The 16514-nt window shown below is 36.9% G+C and overlaps 2 protein-coding genes across 3 annotated transcripts; one reads left to right on the top strand and one right to left on the bottom strand.

The window, feature by feature from the left end:
• Positions 1-3470: 3470 nt before the first annotated feature.
• LOC106872369 (uncharacterized) lies at positions 3471-9372 on the bottom strand. Of its 2 annotated transcripts, XM_014919340.3 has the most exons (3): positions 8191-9372; positions 7676-7714; positions 3471-5967 (listed from the first exon to the last, which is right to left on the bottom strand). In XM_014919340.3, exon 3 carries the CDS (start codon positions 5749-5751, stop codon positions 4900-4902), a length of 852 nt encoding a protein of 283 aa, XP_014774826.2. In that variant the 5' UTR covers positions 5752-5967; positions 7676-7714; positions 8191-9372; the 3' UTR covers positions 3471-4899. The 2 variants fall into 2 exon arrangements, with proteins under 2 accessions (XP_014774826.2, XP_052833384.1); XM_052977424.2 differs by lacking the exon at positions 7676-7714.
• LOC106872371 (uncharacterized) lies at positions 9319-13250 on the top strand. Its single transcript, XM_014919343.3, has 2 exons — positions 9319-10043; positions 11152-13250. The coding sequence occupies exon 2, from the start codon at positions 11478-11480 to the stop codon at positions 12516-12518; it is 1041 nt and encodes a 346-aa protein (XP_014774829.2). The 5' UTR covers positions 9319-10043; positions 11152-11477; the 3' UTR covers positions 12519-13250.
• The last annotated feature ends 3264 nt before the right edge of the window (positions 13251-16514 follow it).

Below are 16514 nucleotides of genomic sequence, written 5' to 3'. Positions count from 1 at the left end.
GCAAATCGACCCCAGGACTTACTCTTTGTAAGCCTAGTACTTTATTCCATCAGTTTCTTTTGTTGCCAAACGGCGAAGTTATGGGGACATAAACACACCAACATTGGTTGTCAAGTGATGGTGGTGGGGACAAACACAGACACACACAAATACATACATATATGTAGATGAGGAATTGTTCTCCGGAATCAGCCAGTCCAAGCCGACCCCACCAAAGAGGCTACAGGCTATTACAGCCCCTATCAGTATATATGTATACAATTTGAATGCAAGATTAGAGCATTTAGCTCTTATTTCTAGCAATGTAGGTGTTCTCAGTCATATTAAATAATGATTGTAGTTCTCATATATATATATATATATGCACCATTTCAAGCGTGGCCGTCGCCAGTACCGCCTGACTGGCCCTCGTGCCGGTGGCACATAAAACCCACTACAGTCTTGGAGTGGTTGGCGTTAGGAAGGGCATCCAGCTGTAGAAACTCTGCCAAATCAGATTGGAGCCTGGTGTCACCTCCTGGTCTACCAGTCCTCAGTCAAATCATCCAACCCATGCTAGCATGGAAAGCGGACGTTAAACGACGATGATATATGGTGGGTTTCTTCCAGTTTCTGTCTACCAAATCCACTCACAAAGCTTTGGTTGGCTTCAGGCTATAGTAGAAGACGCTTGCCCATGGTGCCACGCAGTGGGACTGAACCCAGAACCATGTGGTTGTGAAGCAAGCTTCTTACCACACAGCCACACCTACAAATATCTTTTTTTTTTTTTTTAGGGATTTTGCATAATATATAATATAACGTGATGCTTTCCACATCTATAAACATTAGCATGCCGGGTGAAATCCTTTGCAGCATTTCATCTGTTTTTGCGTTCTGAGTTCAAATTCGCCATGGTCAACTTTGCCCTTCATCCTTTCGAGGTCAATAAATTAAGTACCAGTTGCATACTGGGGTTGACCTAATCAAATGGCTCCCTCCTCAGAAATTTTGGGCCTTGTGCCTAGTGTAGAAAAGTATAATGTGTGGCTGTACCTACTCTTGTAGCCATGATATTTTCTTGATGTCGGATACAGTGTATCTCTTCCCTCCTGGAACGCTAATACACCGCTTCGTCTATTGTATTATTGCTGATATGAATGGTGTATGAAAAGTCTTGAGCCGCAAAAAAACAAAACATGGTACAAGACTTCTGATGATTTATTTTTCAACATAGTCCCGCCTCGATGGCTGAACAGTTTCTTCAGTGGTGCTGAAGTGCCATTATCCCAGCATAGAGGAACTTTTTTGTTTGAGACTCCAAGAAACTTCCTGCAGCGTCTATGACGTCTTTGTCACTGGCAAAATGGCGACCAGCCAGGGCTTTTTTTCATTTTTGGGTATAGATGACAGTCAAAGGGAGATAAGTCTGGCGGATGGGGAACAAGTTCATATCCACAATCACGAATTGTTGCCATGGCAACCACTGAGGTGTGGGCTGGAGCATTGTCGTGATGAAAAAGGACTCCCTCTGGTGAGCATTCCCGGCCTTTTTTCTTTGATTGCTTCTTGGAGGTGTTTCAGTAGCTGAGAATAATACAGCCCTGTCATGATGTGACCCTTTTCAAGGTAATCGATCTGCAAGACACCTTGAGAATCCCAAAAATGGACACCATGACCTTGCCAGCTGAAGGAATAACCCTGGCCATCTTTGGGGTAGGAGAAGATGTGTGCTTCCACTGCTTTGATTGTTCTTTGGTTTCAGGCTGGTAGGGATGGACCCAACTTTCGTCCATAGTAATGAAATGAGCAAGAAAATTCTCTTCATCGGCTTCAAACAGTTCCAGATTGCTCGTGGACAAAGTGCACCTGGTGCGTTTCTGTTCAGGAGTCAAAAGGCGATGGACCCACTTTGCAGAAACCTTTGAGAACCCAAGTTCTTTTGTCACAATGTTGTCTGCTATTTCAATTGAGATGTCCAGTCTCTCAGCTATCTGACGACATGATATTCGGCGATTTTGCATTATCATACCAAGAGCAAGGTCAATGTTGTCTTCGGTGGTTGCAGTTGGAGGTCTCCCTGGTCTGGGATCATCTTCCACACTCTCCCTGCCACGCTGGAATTCATTTACCCAGCGTTTGATTATTGCATATGAAGGAGCATTGTCTGTTAAGGTTCTCACCATATCTTCATAGATTTCTGATGGAGTCATGCCTTTCAAATGAAGGTACTTTATGACAACACGATACTCAGTTTTCTCCATTTTGCTTGTAAACTCGACACTTGTTTATTCAAAAATCTGCAACAACAAAAAAATTAAAATATCAGAATCATGAAAATGAGCAAGAATACTCCGAAAAGACTGTATTAACCAGAAAAAATTATTTCAGCTACCTAGCAGCCCTGTTTCTAGGTTAGGCTCAAAATGTTTCATAGACCCCACTCATAGCTCTGCAAGACACTGACTTTGAGCCATCTACCTTGACTGTGACTCAAACTTGACTCTAACATTGAACTGACACTTAACTCCAACTAAGAACTCATACAATGACTCTACAACAACTGACACAGACTCTTTGTACTAGTTGACATCCTCCTTTATAGTGGCTGATTCATACCACTTGTCCCGTGGAAGGGGTGTATCATTTCTACTACAAGTTTTTGAAACAGTTGTTGAATTCTTCCAAAACTTCAATTCTTATTTTCTGTGGTGAACTAAAAATCATCAAGCACGACATTGCTTTTATGGCAGATATGAAACAGTTTGTTTCTTGGATTTTTAACCAGAATCGAAACTTTAATCCAGATTTTTCTGAAAGCTTCTTTCTCAGCTGTCATCCTTGGAAATTTATGCAAGTCAACTGTCATACTCCTTTCACCTTAGATGAATCCTGTTCTTTTCCTGAGCATCTTTAATTCAGCACAGCTTAATGCATTCACCTTGTTTGTTCTCTCGATCTAGTTTCAGCTTTTTGAACATGTTTAAAAACAGAACACAAACAAAATCTCTCTCTTTCAAGTAGCATTGGGCAGAGTTAACTTGCTTCTCTTTTTTTTTCCTTCAGCATCTTGCCAGGAGTACATACCTCTTCCTCACATATCTATCTCTTTCTAGCACCTACATCTGATACAAACATTACAAAAGATCTTTGAGACTTTACTACTGTTCTCTTACTGCTGGAAAACAGCCATCTTTTACACTGTATCTAACAAGACAAATTGAGATGGATAAATAAACTTTTTAAGAGTATACTTTTCCCCTGCTCTTAATTCATTTGGTGTATATCACTGTTCCAACCAAACTCTTTGTTAAATGCAGGAATCTAAGAGTTCTTAGTACCATTCAATCTGATATCCCAGGGCCAAGAAACTGGGATATCCCAGTGCCAAATACATCCATCGCATTGAAAACATGAAAATGATATAAATTACAGGTAAGACGTAAATTTACTCTTTCATATTGTGAAAGAAAAAAAAATCAGCTCAATAAAGGGTTAATTAAGGTAAATTTTATTTGTGAAATACAACTGTTTTAAATTAGCATTAGGAAGGAGTCTATGCTTGTGGTGGTGGGTGCTAGGAATGTGGCCTGGGAGCCAAGTTGGAGCAGCAATCTGAAAGAATTTTGGAACCTTTGTGCTAAACTGTCCACACACACATTCATTGCAAGGTTTTGTGTGGCTGTGTAATAAGAAGCTTACTTCCCAACCACATGGTTCTGAGTTCAGTCCCACTGTGTGTCACCTTGGGCAAGTGTCTTCTACTATAGCCCTCAGGCTACCAAACACTTGTGAATGGATTTAGTAGATGGAATCTTATTTCTTTATTGCCCACAAGGGGCTAAACATAGAGGGGACAAGCAAGGACAGAAAGAGGGATTAAGTCGATTACATCGACCTCCAGTGCGTAACTGGTACTTAATTTATCAACCCCAAAAGGATGAAAGGCAAAGTCGACCTCGGCGGAATTTGAACTCAGAACGTAAAGACAGATAAAATACCGCCAAGCATTTCGCCCGAAGCTTGTCGTATATGTATGTGTGTCTTTGTCCCCCACCCCTCCATCACTTGACAACCGATGTGTTTGTGTCCCTGTGACATATGCTTTACTAGTTGCTTAAATAGCAAAAATATTTTTCTTACAAATATACACACAAAAAACGAAAATATATATATATATATATAAAAAAAAACTTCAAAAGCATGTGTATATAAGACGAAGAAGGCAAAGACAAAGGGAAAAAGTAAATAAGATAAAGACCAAAATAGAGGTAAAACTAATAGTAATTGAGGATGGAGGGAGAAGAAGAGTTAAGGCCATCAAGAATAAAGAATTGGAATATTCTGGAGTGGTCAATACTTTTAGAAATAATACATTTCTAAATCTCTCAAAGAGATTTATGCAGTAGTGATACGATGAAGTAGTTGTATGCTATCAACTTAATGTGACAGTCCCAACAGTAGTATTATTCCCTTCAGGGGACTCACATTAAGTTGATAGCATACAACTACTTCGTGGTCAATACTGTTGTGAATTGTCAAATGATAACTGCTGGGGTGTCTACTGATTTGCAGTCACGTATTCAGCTCTCACACATGGTACAGTGTGTGTGTGTGTATATATATATATATATATATATATATATATATATATATATATAAATATATATATATATATATATGATATACATACACGTGGAGGCGCAATGGCCCAGCGGTTAGGGCAGCGGACGCACGGTCATAGGATCGCGGTTTCGATTCCCAGACCGGGCGTTGTGAATTCAACCAATCAACATTTATTTATGGGCAATTGTTTATGTAGAGATAGCACAGATGTAACAAGAGCTTCCGATCAATTGTTGCACGTACACATCACATGTAAATAACTTTTAAAGGATTTATGATTGACTAGAAATCGTTTTATGGTTTTTCTCCGCAATGAATACATTTGTGTGTAGTTAAGGTATTTGGATGAGAGAATGATTTACCACAACTATCACAGCGATATGGCTTCTCTCCTGTATGAATACGTTTGTGTACAACTGAGCCAGATTTTTGAGAGAATGATCGACCACAGATTTCACATTGATATGGTTTCTCTCCTGTATGAATACGTTTGTGAGAAATGAAAGTACTTCTATAAGAGAATGATTTGCTACAGACATCACACTGATAAGGTCTCTCTCCTGTATGAATGTGTTTGTGAGCAGCTAAGTGATCACTTCGAGCGAATGATTTACCACAGATTTCACAGTGATGAGGTCTTTCTCCAGTATGAATGTGTTTGTGAGTCTTTAAGACATGACTCCCAGTGAAGGATTTACCACAGACGTCACAGTGAAATGGTCTCTCTCCTGTATGAATGCGTTTGTGTATAGTAACTTGGTTGCCTTGTGAAAAGGATTTACCACAGATATCACAACAATAGGGTTTCTCTCCTGTGTGAGTTCGTTTATGAGCCTTTAAGTCACCACTTTGCGCCGAAGATTTACCACAGATATCACAGCTGTAAGGCCTCTCTCCTGTGTGAATACGTTTGTGTACAGTTAAGTTATGTTTCAACAAGAATAAACTACCACAGATGTCACAGTGAAATGGTCTCTCTCCTGAATGACCTTTTTTGTGAATAGTTAGAATACATTGTTTTTGGAATGTCTTTTTACAAATATCACATTGATATGAAGTTTTACCGTTCTTTTTTGACATCTTATCAAGTAAATCACTTCTTTTTCTTTCTTTCTTCACATTTAATGCAGCACAAACATCAGACATTTTCCATAAACTTCCTTTCTTTTTTATGATCCCTTTTCCTTTCCATTTTTATATTGTATTTCAAATAAATATCCTTGTCTTCTGGAAATATTTCATGGTAATTCCACCAGACGTTTATATGAATATAATTACATCTGCTTTGTATAACATGTTCCTTTAATCTTTAAACCATCATCTCAAGCTATATTGCTTCTGCTGTCAATACCATCAGACATTCTGAAATGACAGAGAAACAACAATATAAGCTTTACGAGATAATTAATTAAACAGCAGACATTCACCAGTGGGAATTTTACAATTCTTTACTGACAAACTGTAGACATGACATCTGATTATTTTCAAATTAAATCATAGAAGCTTAAGCTCAAATCTACATATTTACAGGCTACTGGCACAACTTAATTTTGTGTAACATTAAATACATACACTGGAAGGGCATCCACCTGTAAAAACCTTGCTGAGACTGACCTCATCTTGTGCCACGTAAAAAGCACTGAGTCCACTCTGCTGGGTAGTTGGTGTTAGGAAGGGTATCTAGTGGTAAGAATCCTGCCAAAACAGTCACAGAAGTCTGGTGCAGGCTTCTGCCTGGCCAGCACCTGTCAAACTCTCCCACCCATATCAGCAGTGGGACTGAACCCGGAACCATGTGGTTGCTAAGCAAGCTACTTACCACGCAGCCACTCCTTATTTACTTAGGTGAGGCAAAATGAGTAACTCTTGAGATCTCGTTATTGTTTTGCAACCTATTTCAAATCATTGCATTGCATCAAGAATTTGTATTGCTACATTATATGGATCTATTTTAAAACGGGGTCCACATTTTTCATTAATGTTTTACGTAGTGTTTTTGGTACCGAAAGACTTTCAAACTTCGTATACTTATCTATTTTGTGTTATAGAACAGAAAAAAATTTTTGTATTCGAATTTATTTCATGTAAAAAATTGTCTTATTTCGATAATTTCAACCAATCACTGACAAGTATTCAGTTGTTTATATTTACTCCTTTGGCTGATTAAGCGATGTAAAGCGTATTTAATCTCCATACCTTCGTTTTATTTGCTTTTTTCATTTTAAATTTGCTTTAACCCTAACCCTATGGTTAGGGTTAGGGTTAATTGTTTCAGAATCGTTTGTTTATGTAGTCGGCACTTAATGTATATCGGCTGAATGGACGTCAGTGATTGGTTGAAATTACAGAAATATGACAACTTTAACATGGAAAAACTTATGGATGTCTTTTTTCTTTTTTAAGAAGACTAAGAGAAAAAGATGTTTTATATGACACATTCTACCAGTGTTCTAAGTTTCAAAGTCTTTCGTTAATGAAAAATGTGGCCCCCGTTTTAAGAAAGATCCCATTATATTTGGGGGTAAAAATTGGTCAGCATAGTTGTTGTTGAAGTTGAGACAGTCCAAAGCATAGTCGGGTGACGGGTACCCGTTTTTTTTTTTCCGAAGAAATATTTCCTTGTCTTTGGACCCGATTGTAATTGAGGTTGCTAATTAAATATGTGGATAATTTTTAGTGTTTAATAATCGATATTCTTTACTCTGTTGGATTCCAAATGAATTTTTTTCCCCACACTAATGTCTAATTTCATAATTTTCATGTTTCAAACGAAAATGTGTAAAATGGGGTAAAATGAGTAATGCCTAATTTCCATAACTTCTATTTAACTGCATGGTGTACAATTATATCGCGAAGAGGACACTCCGACAGATCGTGAAGAAGCTATAGAGAATATTTTGCTAAGCTTTTTTTATTTAGTCGAGTTTCGTTACTTTCCTATTGTGTGCCATTTCCCCCCGACTCATTTGACCTAAATATTTAATCTCCTTTTGTGTGTATTTCTGATGTCCAAGTATAGCTATTGATGTGTATGAGTCTGTTTTCTGTAAAATAAAAGCGGCAAATTTACCTTACTCGTTTTGCCCCAGCCAACTTTGTCTCTTATATACTGAAAGAGAATGGAGATCATTTTCTGAAATAGCGATCAGATCATATTATAATGTTTTAAATGCATTTACGGAAGGCTATTTGCTTAGCTGATAACGTTTATGTAAGGTAGTGAACATTAAAAAGAAATGTATTTTGTCTCAAGTCAAAAATGTAGTAACAACTTCTCATGTTGCTCCACCCTCCTCCCGCCACACATGTATGTGTGCATTTACTTCCCCGCTACCCAACAGCTTGACAACGAATGTTAGTTTGTTTACATTCTCGTAATTTAGAATCGGCAAAACGGAAACCGACAGCAGGGTATGATTTAAGGGTAATTTAGCAGTAAATTTGACCAATTTAGCTGCTATTTCTAGTTCATTCGTTTCACAAGGAACGTTACGAATTTCATGACAGATCTCAGAAACAAATAAACGAAACGTATAAAACATGATCGAATGAAGAAAAAAACAATGTTAATTACAAATAAGTTACCTCTTCGAATGTATCCTAGCTACCTGGAAATTAATGTAATGTGTGTGAGTAGATATATATTATATTATATATACATCTTCTTTTCCATGATTTTCTACAGTAAGAGGCTATTGTTCGGATGAATGAAATTCAATTTAGTGGTATACTCTTCCTGTTTGGGATGTATTGTAGCTGAGCATGCGCATTGGACGGTTGACGTTACAGGAGAAAAAAAAAAGAAGCAAGACCAATTTAAACCTTAATGTAGACATTTCATGTATATAAATACATTTCATTTTGGGATTTGGTTTGCAAGATTCTTTATGCGAGTTTGTGTGTTGAAGCATATTCTGTTGCGAGCTGGAAGAAACGTTAGCACGCCGGGCGAGATGGTTAGCGGTATTTCGTCTGCCGTTATGTTCTGAGTTTAAATTCCGCCGAGGTCGACTTTGCCTTTCATCCTTTCGGGGTCGATAAATTAAGTACCAGTTACGCACTGGGGTCGATGTAATCGACTTAATCCCTTTGTCTGTCTTTGTTTGTCCCCTCTGTGTATAGCCCCTTGTGGGTAGTAAAGAAATAGGTATTTCGTCTGCCGTTATGTTCTGAGTTCAAATTCCGCCGAGGTCGACTTTGCCTTTCATCCTTTCGGGGTCGATAAATTAAGTACCAGTTACGCACTGGGGTCGATGTAATCGACTTAATCCCTTTGTCTGTCCTTGTTTGTGCCCTCTGTGTTTAGCCCCTTGTGGGCAATAAAGAAATAAGAAATGAACATCGGAAAAATTTCTTAAAGAAAACAAAGTACCTGTCATTTGACTATGTTTCGAACTCTCTCAACTTCGGGGAATCAGAAGTTACTCATTTTGCCCCGGTTACTTATTTTGTTTCCCCACCCACCCCATATAGTAGCCGTAGATTCACGTCACTTTTAATCCTCAGGTGGGTGTAATATAGAATACTATTCGGTAAAGTTATACCTGTTTTTAAATTACAAACACTATCCACTCGAGGGTAAATTAATGCAATTGTGGGTGCCGGCGTCGTATGTGATCTCCGGTAATCTTCCAGTTTCGGGAAGTAAAAAAAAGTAAATAAAAATACAAGGGAAATAACTTAACGTCTTACTAGTATTATCCGTGCTACTCTGAAATGTTTTTTTTTTTTTTTTAGCTGCTTATAAATAAAATCACACACGTGATTGAAGTTAACTGTTTATATATAAATCACACACGAGATTGAATATCATTGTACCGGCTGCACAACAACTTATGGTAATCTTCCAGTATAGGGAAATAACGGTCAAACTAAAGCGTTTGACCCGAGCTCAAAAATAAAAATAATAAATTAGTGTAAAACTTGCTGTGAACGAATATGAAGAATGCGCGCTCGCGAACGGGTGGAGTTGGGGAGAGTACGGATAATACTAGTAAGACGTTAAGTTATTTCCCTTGTATTCATATTTACTTTTTTTACCTCCCGAAACTGGAAGATTACCGTGATCTCCATGCATGTTTCTGGTAAAGCTTGTGATCTACACCGATGTGTTTCTTAGCTATATTATGGGCACTAGATAGATAGAGAGATAGACAGACAGACAGATAGCTCCGGCCAGTCAGTAGCCAAAGAATCAACTCAAACCAGCAGTAACGTTCCTTGTCAGATTTTTCTACTTTCACTTCTGACAGCTAATACCATGACAGTGCTATGTCGAGTGCCTCAATATGTTGAAGGGGGACTTTTAATAATGTGACCGGTGTCATTCAAACAAGGGAGAGTTATCTACGACACACCGTCTACTTGTGTTTCTAATTACACCGTATGAGGCGTTTAGTAACGGATTGTCGTAAGCGCCACCCTCAGCCATTTTCGAGGTTAGTATGTCATTTTCTTTGTCTCGACGCCTAGAATCCGAATAAGTTGGGAGGAAGAACCAGTGAGGCTTGCAATAAAGTCGAAAATCCGGCTGAAAAAAATTGTACCTCGACGCTATTGACACAACCCTAACCTTAACCCAAACTCTAACCAGAGAGTTTAGTAACATACCATCGTAAGCACCCACACACAATCAATAACTTTGGTGTGATCCCCGTATCATTTTTCCAGGTGTTATGACTCATTTTCTAACATTCCTCGTTACCATCGTAACAGTATAAGATGATAGCCTATTCATCTTACTATCTTGTCTTACTTATCTCTCACAGATACCTTCATATACTAATACACGAACAATACCTTTGGTGGGTCTCTGTATGTTTTTTCTAGGTATTGTGGCTAAAATATGCAATGTGATACACCGTTTCCTAGTACCGGTATATTCTACAAAATGAGAAAGACGCAGTCATTGTTTCATCTTTCAAATACATACATAAATAATTTTACATAGGTGCAGTGATTAGAAGAGATTTTCATGGTCATTGAAAGACCAAAACCAGCTTCCTATCTTCATTCCTTGCCGAGATATCGCATTCTGAAAGTCGTGAAACTTAGACTGCGTTTTTCTCGGTTTTTAAAGTTGTGGCACTTACGACGGTGTTACTACATGTCACTTATGTAGTGATTATCTCATATTAATGAACATCAATGTTTGTGCATAAGACAGGGCGACCTCATTTCTTCACAGCTTACGTCGTTAATTGGTTGTTGCCTATTTTACAGGACAGGGAAAATAGCTTTTAATCAACATTAGCTGGGGTGGATTAGTGGTGGGGGGGGGGGGGGGGCATTCCAGTCTATGATATAAGGGAATGCATTTGTGTAATGAGTTTTCCCGACTATTTTCAACTCTTAAAGTCAATCTTCAAATTAAGAACACGTTGTTTCTAATACTCTTAAAGAACGTGTGTACTTACGTAATTCTTGAACAATTTTGTTTTATTAGTGTTTTACGCACAGACACACACATACACTTCATTTATTGCACACACACATATACTAGCTTTTATGACAGTGGTCTTACACAGTTCTTTTCTTACTTTACAGTGGTGGTGCTGAGCTTTCTATTACAACCTGTAATAGTAGAAGGCTGAATTCAGCAAAACGTTGGCTTCCTGCCAATTATGGACTCTATTATTTTTTAATCCACATAACATCCATTAACCATATTCACTTCGTCTACAACGATGACCTAATCAAAGAGATAGCAGACCCGGCTACTAAGTAGCATTCTACTGCTAATTGGAAAATATATCTTTATTACATCTGTTCCACACATGTAAACGGAGGTCTGTGATATCTAAGGCAAGAAACTGAACCATAATTAATTAACTCTGGCATTTGTCAACTTCAAGAATTGCTCATGAATTAACATGGAGAACATCAATCACTTGGACACTTCAAACACAACAGTTTTCAACAATATAAATACAGTTAGAGAGACAGACAGAGATGAGAAAGCTGGAGGGGAAAATGTTCTTGAATATCACTGTGAGATCTGTAGGAAGACGTTCTCTGCAGAACATGAAGTTTTCAAACACAAAGAAATACACAGGAAGGAAAAACGGTTCTGTTGTGAAATATATGGGAAATATTTTATCAAGAACAATTTCTTAACAAAACATAAACGAATACACACTGGAGTGAAGCCTTTCCAGTGTGAAATATGTGGAAAAGCATTCTTCAATAGATCTCACCTTGAACTTCACAAGCGTAGTCATACAGGAGAAAAACCGTTTCACTGTGAATTATGCGGAAAATCTTTTGTCTCTAATAGTCATTTAACAACACATAAAAGAATCCACACGGGGGAGAAACCCTATCACTGTGAAATATGTGGGAAATCTTTTATCACAAATGGATTATTAAAAACACATAAAATCACACACAATGGAGAGAAACCGTTTCACTGTGACATTTGTGGGAAATTATTCTTTAACAGTTCTCATCTTGCAGTTCACAAACGTAGTCACACTGGAGAAAGACCATACCACTGTGAAATATGTGGGAAATTGTTTGTTTCAAATAGTGATTTAACCAGACACAAACGTATACACACTAAAGAAAAACCCTATCGTTGTGAAATATGTGGAAAATCATTTATATATAATTATTATTTAACAAGTCACAGAAGAATACACACAGGAGAGAAACCATATCATTGTGAAGTGTGTGGAAAGTCGTTCTCTGGTAATTCTAGTCTTGTAGTTCACAACCGATTACATACAGGGGAAAAACCCTATCCTTGCGAAATATGTGGGAAAGCATTCGTTAATAATTCTCATCTTGTGGTTCACAAACGTAGTCACACTGGAGAAAAACCCTATCGTTGTGAAATATGTGGAAAATCATTTATGACAAACAGCCACTTAAAAAGACATGCACAAATACACACTGGAGAGAAGCCTTTTTGATTGGGAAACTTGAGAAATACTTTGAGAGATTGGCACTTCTTTCTGGAGCTGTTGCCATCCATCCACATCACAGGTCCAAACCAGCACAATCTTCTCTCTTGCGCACAGCGACTAATTCCTACAGAAGTAAAACTTTACTGACAGGAATTTTATTGAAAAATATTCTCATTAGTAAACCATTTTGTGAAACATAATGAAATATTTATGGGACAAAGACAGAGAAAACGGTCACTAGAAATAGAAGTAACAACAAATTTGAAGAATAGAAACAAAGAAAGGAAAGCAATTTTTCAATGCTTGGAAATAAACAACTGGGCATAATGTTTTCATTGACCAATCATTTCGTCATCATCATTGTTGTCATCATTTTAACGACCACTTTTCTATGCTTGTGTTGTTCAGCTGAAGTTCACCGAGGCAGATTTTCTGTGGTCAGATGCCCATCCTGTTGCCAGGCCTCACCTATTATCAAGAAATGTTTCCCCTTGACCAGTCATGTTTTCAGGAAATAACAGAAATGAAGGACACTGCTTGTATATGGGTGACACAACTACCATACTATGTCAAGACAAACGGACACACATTTATATAAACATGATGGGCTTCCTTCAGTTTCTGCCTATCAGATCCACTCACAAGTCTTTGGGTGGGTTCACTGTTGTAGACTTCACTAATTATCATAAACATGACAGATTCCTGGGAAATAAACAAAGAAACATAATTCTCTCAATATTCAATATTTGCCTTTCATTCTTTCAGGATCAATAAAATAAGTACCAGTTGAATACTGGGGGTTAATGTAATCATGTTTCCCCCTCCACCGAAATTGTTGACCTTGTGCCAGAATTTGAAAGTAATATTTACATACATTTTTTCTATAGAGGATATCTACCACTGAAATGGTTTAGAAAAGTGTCTAAATTTCATAATGGTGGGGTGTTGAAATATCCACTCAAAGCCAAGACAGACATTCATCTTACTGGGACCTCTTCATATCAAAACAGTCTGTCACTCATTAGATTTTTAATAAAATTTCAATAGCATATATATAGAAGTGGCTGTATATAGGTGCAGGAGTGACTGAATATAGGCGCAAGAGTGGCTGAATATAGGCACGAGTGGCTGTATATAGGTGCAGGAGTGGCTGTATATAGGCACAAGAGTGGCTGAATATAGGCACAGGACTGGCTGTATATATATATATATATATATATATGTATAAATACATATATGTATATATACATGTGTATATATATATATATATTATTTTGCTTAAAAGAGTTCCAACACTGTCTGTTTTTTATGTTTTATTGATATTCCTGCAGAACTAATGTGGGGTATAGAATATGGAATATACAATATATAATATAATATATAATATAAAATAAAATAAAAATGGATGGCACCATGAAATAAAGTATTGAATGTAGATGAAATATTGAGTGTTCAATATAAAGGATCAAATATATAAATATATAAATATAAATATATATTGTTTTCGTATTTCATGTTGTTTACGTTTTGTGACGTCCTGTACCGGTATGTGCATATATATGTAGATTATTATATAATGCATATATATATATATATATGTGTGTGTGTGTGTGTATGTATATATTATATTATATAATTGAACGCCACACATCCATTTCCAAGTAAATATATATATATATATATACATATACATTTCTTTCTCTAATTCTTTTTTCTCCCCTTCACCGTTTTCTGACTCTCTCTCTCACTCTCACTCTCTTTATCCTTTACTCTCTCTCTCTCGTCGCCCACACGCGACCATCGTCCATCTTTCTTTTCCTCACGTAATCGTCTTTTCTTTCTTTCTGTCTAACAGACCAGACGCATTCTTATCTGTCTCCTCTTCTATCTTTTCTCTTGTCAAAGACAATATTTCATTCCTCTAGCGTTCGCTACCTTACCTCGTCTGGCCTAACAGCCCTCCATGTTTCTTTTCTTTTGGTTTGTTGTATGTCTCCACTGTCCTGTTTTTGTTACCAACTGTTACCCTCCACAAATCCCAAATTTTATTTTGATTCGCAGGAGCAATTGCTTTCTTGAATCCTCATATTGTCGTAAATTGCTCGAAACGGGGAGTAGATGGACAGCCGGCAACTGATGAAGGGTCGTTTTTTATGTTACTTGTTTTGTTTTCCATTTGTTTCTTTCGTTGTTCGTATACCAAAGTTTGTTTTCGTATTTCATGTTGTTTACGTTTTGTGACGTCCTGTACCGGTATGTGCATATATATGTAGATTATTATATAATATATATATGTGTGTGTGTGTGTGTATGTATATATTATATTATATAATTGAACGCCACACATCCATTTCCAAGTAAATATATATATATATATATATATATATATATATATATATATATACTACATATGTGGGAAATTCTGTCTGTGGGTGTGTTTGTTTGCGGAGTTGTTAGCTAACTCCTACAACGTTTTATCGATTTTGATGAAACTTGACATGTGAGTAGAATTCATGTTTGGAAATCTCATGGCACACTTAGATTGCTGAAAAAAAAAATCGATAATAGGGCTCCTGGAAGGGATCTTTATATAAAACTAATATATTTTAACAGCGAAGGGAAATAACCCATTCATTTTCCTATATTATTTGGTGTAAATCAAATTGAGTATGCTTATTTCTTAGTATTTCAACTGTTAGAGTTATTTTCGCAATTTATCCAGTACAATGCTTAAACACGTAAATAGTATTTTCCTAAACAATAGATCCACTTTTTTTCGGTTAGTGACTTATTCACGAATATACCAACACTAGCGCCACTGAGGGTCATATTCTCTGGGAACGCACAGAAGCCCTTTTCAGAGTTATTTACTTTGAATTGTTATTATCTCATATTTGATTAGCCTGTTATTACGTAACACGCTTCCGGATTTTAGTATACATACCTTATTAGTATTTCCTCCTAAGTTCTATGTTCTATGCCCCTTTTCGGGGCTACTTTATTTGAATTCTTACTATCGGGTAACTAATTTCAAGTTTAGAAATAATGCATTTCTAAATCTCCCAGAGAGATTTATGCAGTGATGATACGTTGAAGTAGTTGTATGCTGTCAACTTAATGTGACAGTCCCCTGAAGGGAATAACACTACTGTTGGTTAGACCTAGGAAGCTGCACCGCTTCCTGTCGGCCTTGACACATTTCCTGTGTCCTTATGTTTACAAGTCATGCTACTGCAGACTGATGACGAGCAAAGATTTTCCGAAAATCCGCCCAGGGCTGTTGAACGGAAAATTCTATTTTACAAAACTGTTTTTTGTCTTCAATAACCGCCCACCTATAATAAGCGCCCATGGGCGGTAATATGGAAGTAAAATATTTCACCTAGGAAAAACAAAGATATTGTCAAAAGCCATATTTATTTTATACAATTCCATTGAGCTTCTATCATTTCAGTTATCAGATATATAGATATAAAGAAACTGAAACAGTATTGAAAGAAGTAGCATATTAAAAAATATTCTCAAATTAACAATGGATCTATTAGGAAATATTGAAAATTAAACTGTTGAAAACAAAAATAGAAGCCTCATATGAACAAATAATGTCCTTGGGCATTTATGCTAGAATAATAACCGAATATTCTGTTGTGTCTGGGGAGAGTCATTTTCTTATGCCTTAAAATTTAACACACTCACCAGTAAAAGAGTCAAGACTCTTGAAAAGGTTGCAAGACGCAACGAAATTTTTAGGAAAATAAAAATAAGAAATAAGTGGAAATTTTAACGGTGAGTGTGTTAAATTTTAAGGCACAATAAGAAAATGACTTTCCCCAGACACAACAGAATATGCTTCAACACACGAAATCACATAAAAAATCTTGATAACCAAATCCAAAAACGAAAAATAACCGAATAGTTTCAAGTTAAATATCACGAATTTGTTCATTTATTGCTTGGCCATAATTCACATCGGAGCAAATTTCATTTACTTGTATCTCATCT

This window comes from Octopus bimaculoides, chromosome 28, assembly GCF_046866305.1.
Source record: "Octopus bimaculoides isolate indiv1 chromosome 28, ASM4686630v1, whole genome shotgun sequence".
Taxonomy (NCBI): domain Eukaryota; kingdom Metazoa; phylum Mollusca; class Cephalopoda; order Octopoda; family Octopodidae; genus Octopus; species Octopus bimaculoides.
This window is presented reverse-complemented; position numbering and strand designations above follow the sequence as displayed.

What these genes read in the sequence shown, in the direction of transcription:
- LOC106872369 (XM_014919340.3), bottom strand. Translation starts at nt 5,751, where the DNA reads ATGTCTGATGTTTGTGCTGCATTAAATGTGAAGAAAGAAAGAAAAAGA.
- LOC106872371 (XM_014919343.3), top strand. Translation starts at nt 11,478, where the DNA reads ATGGAGAACATCAATCACTTGGACACTTCAAACACAACAGTTTTCAAC.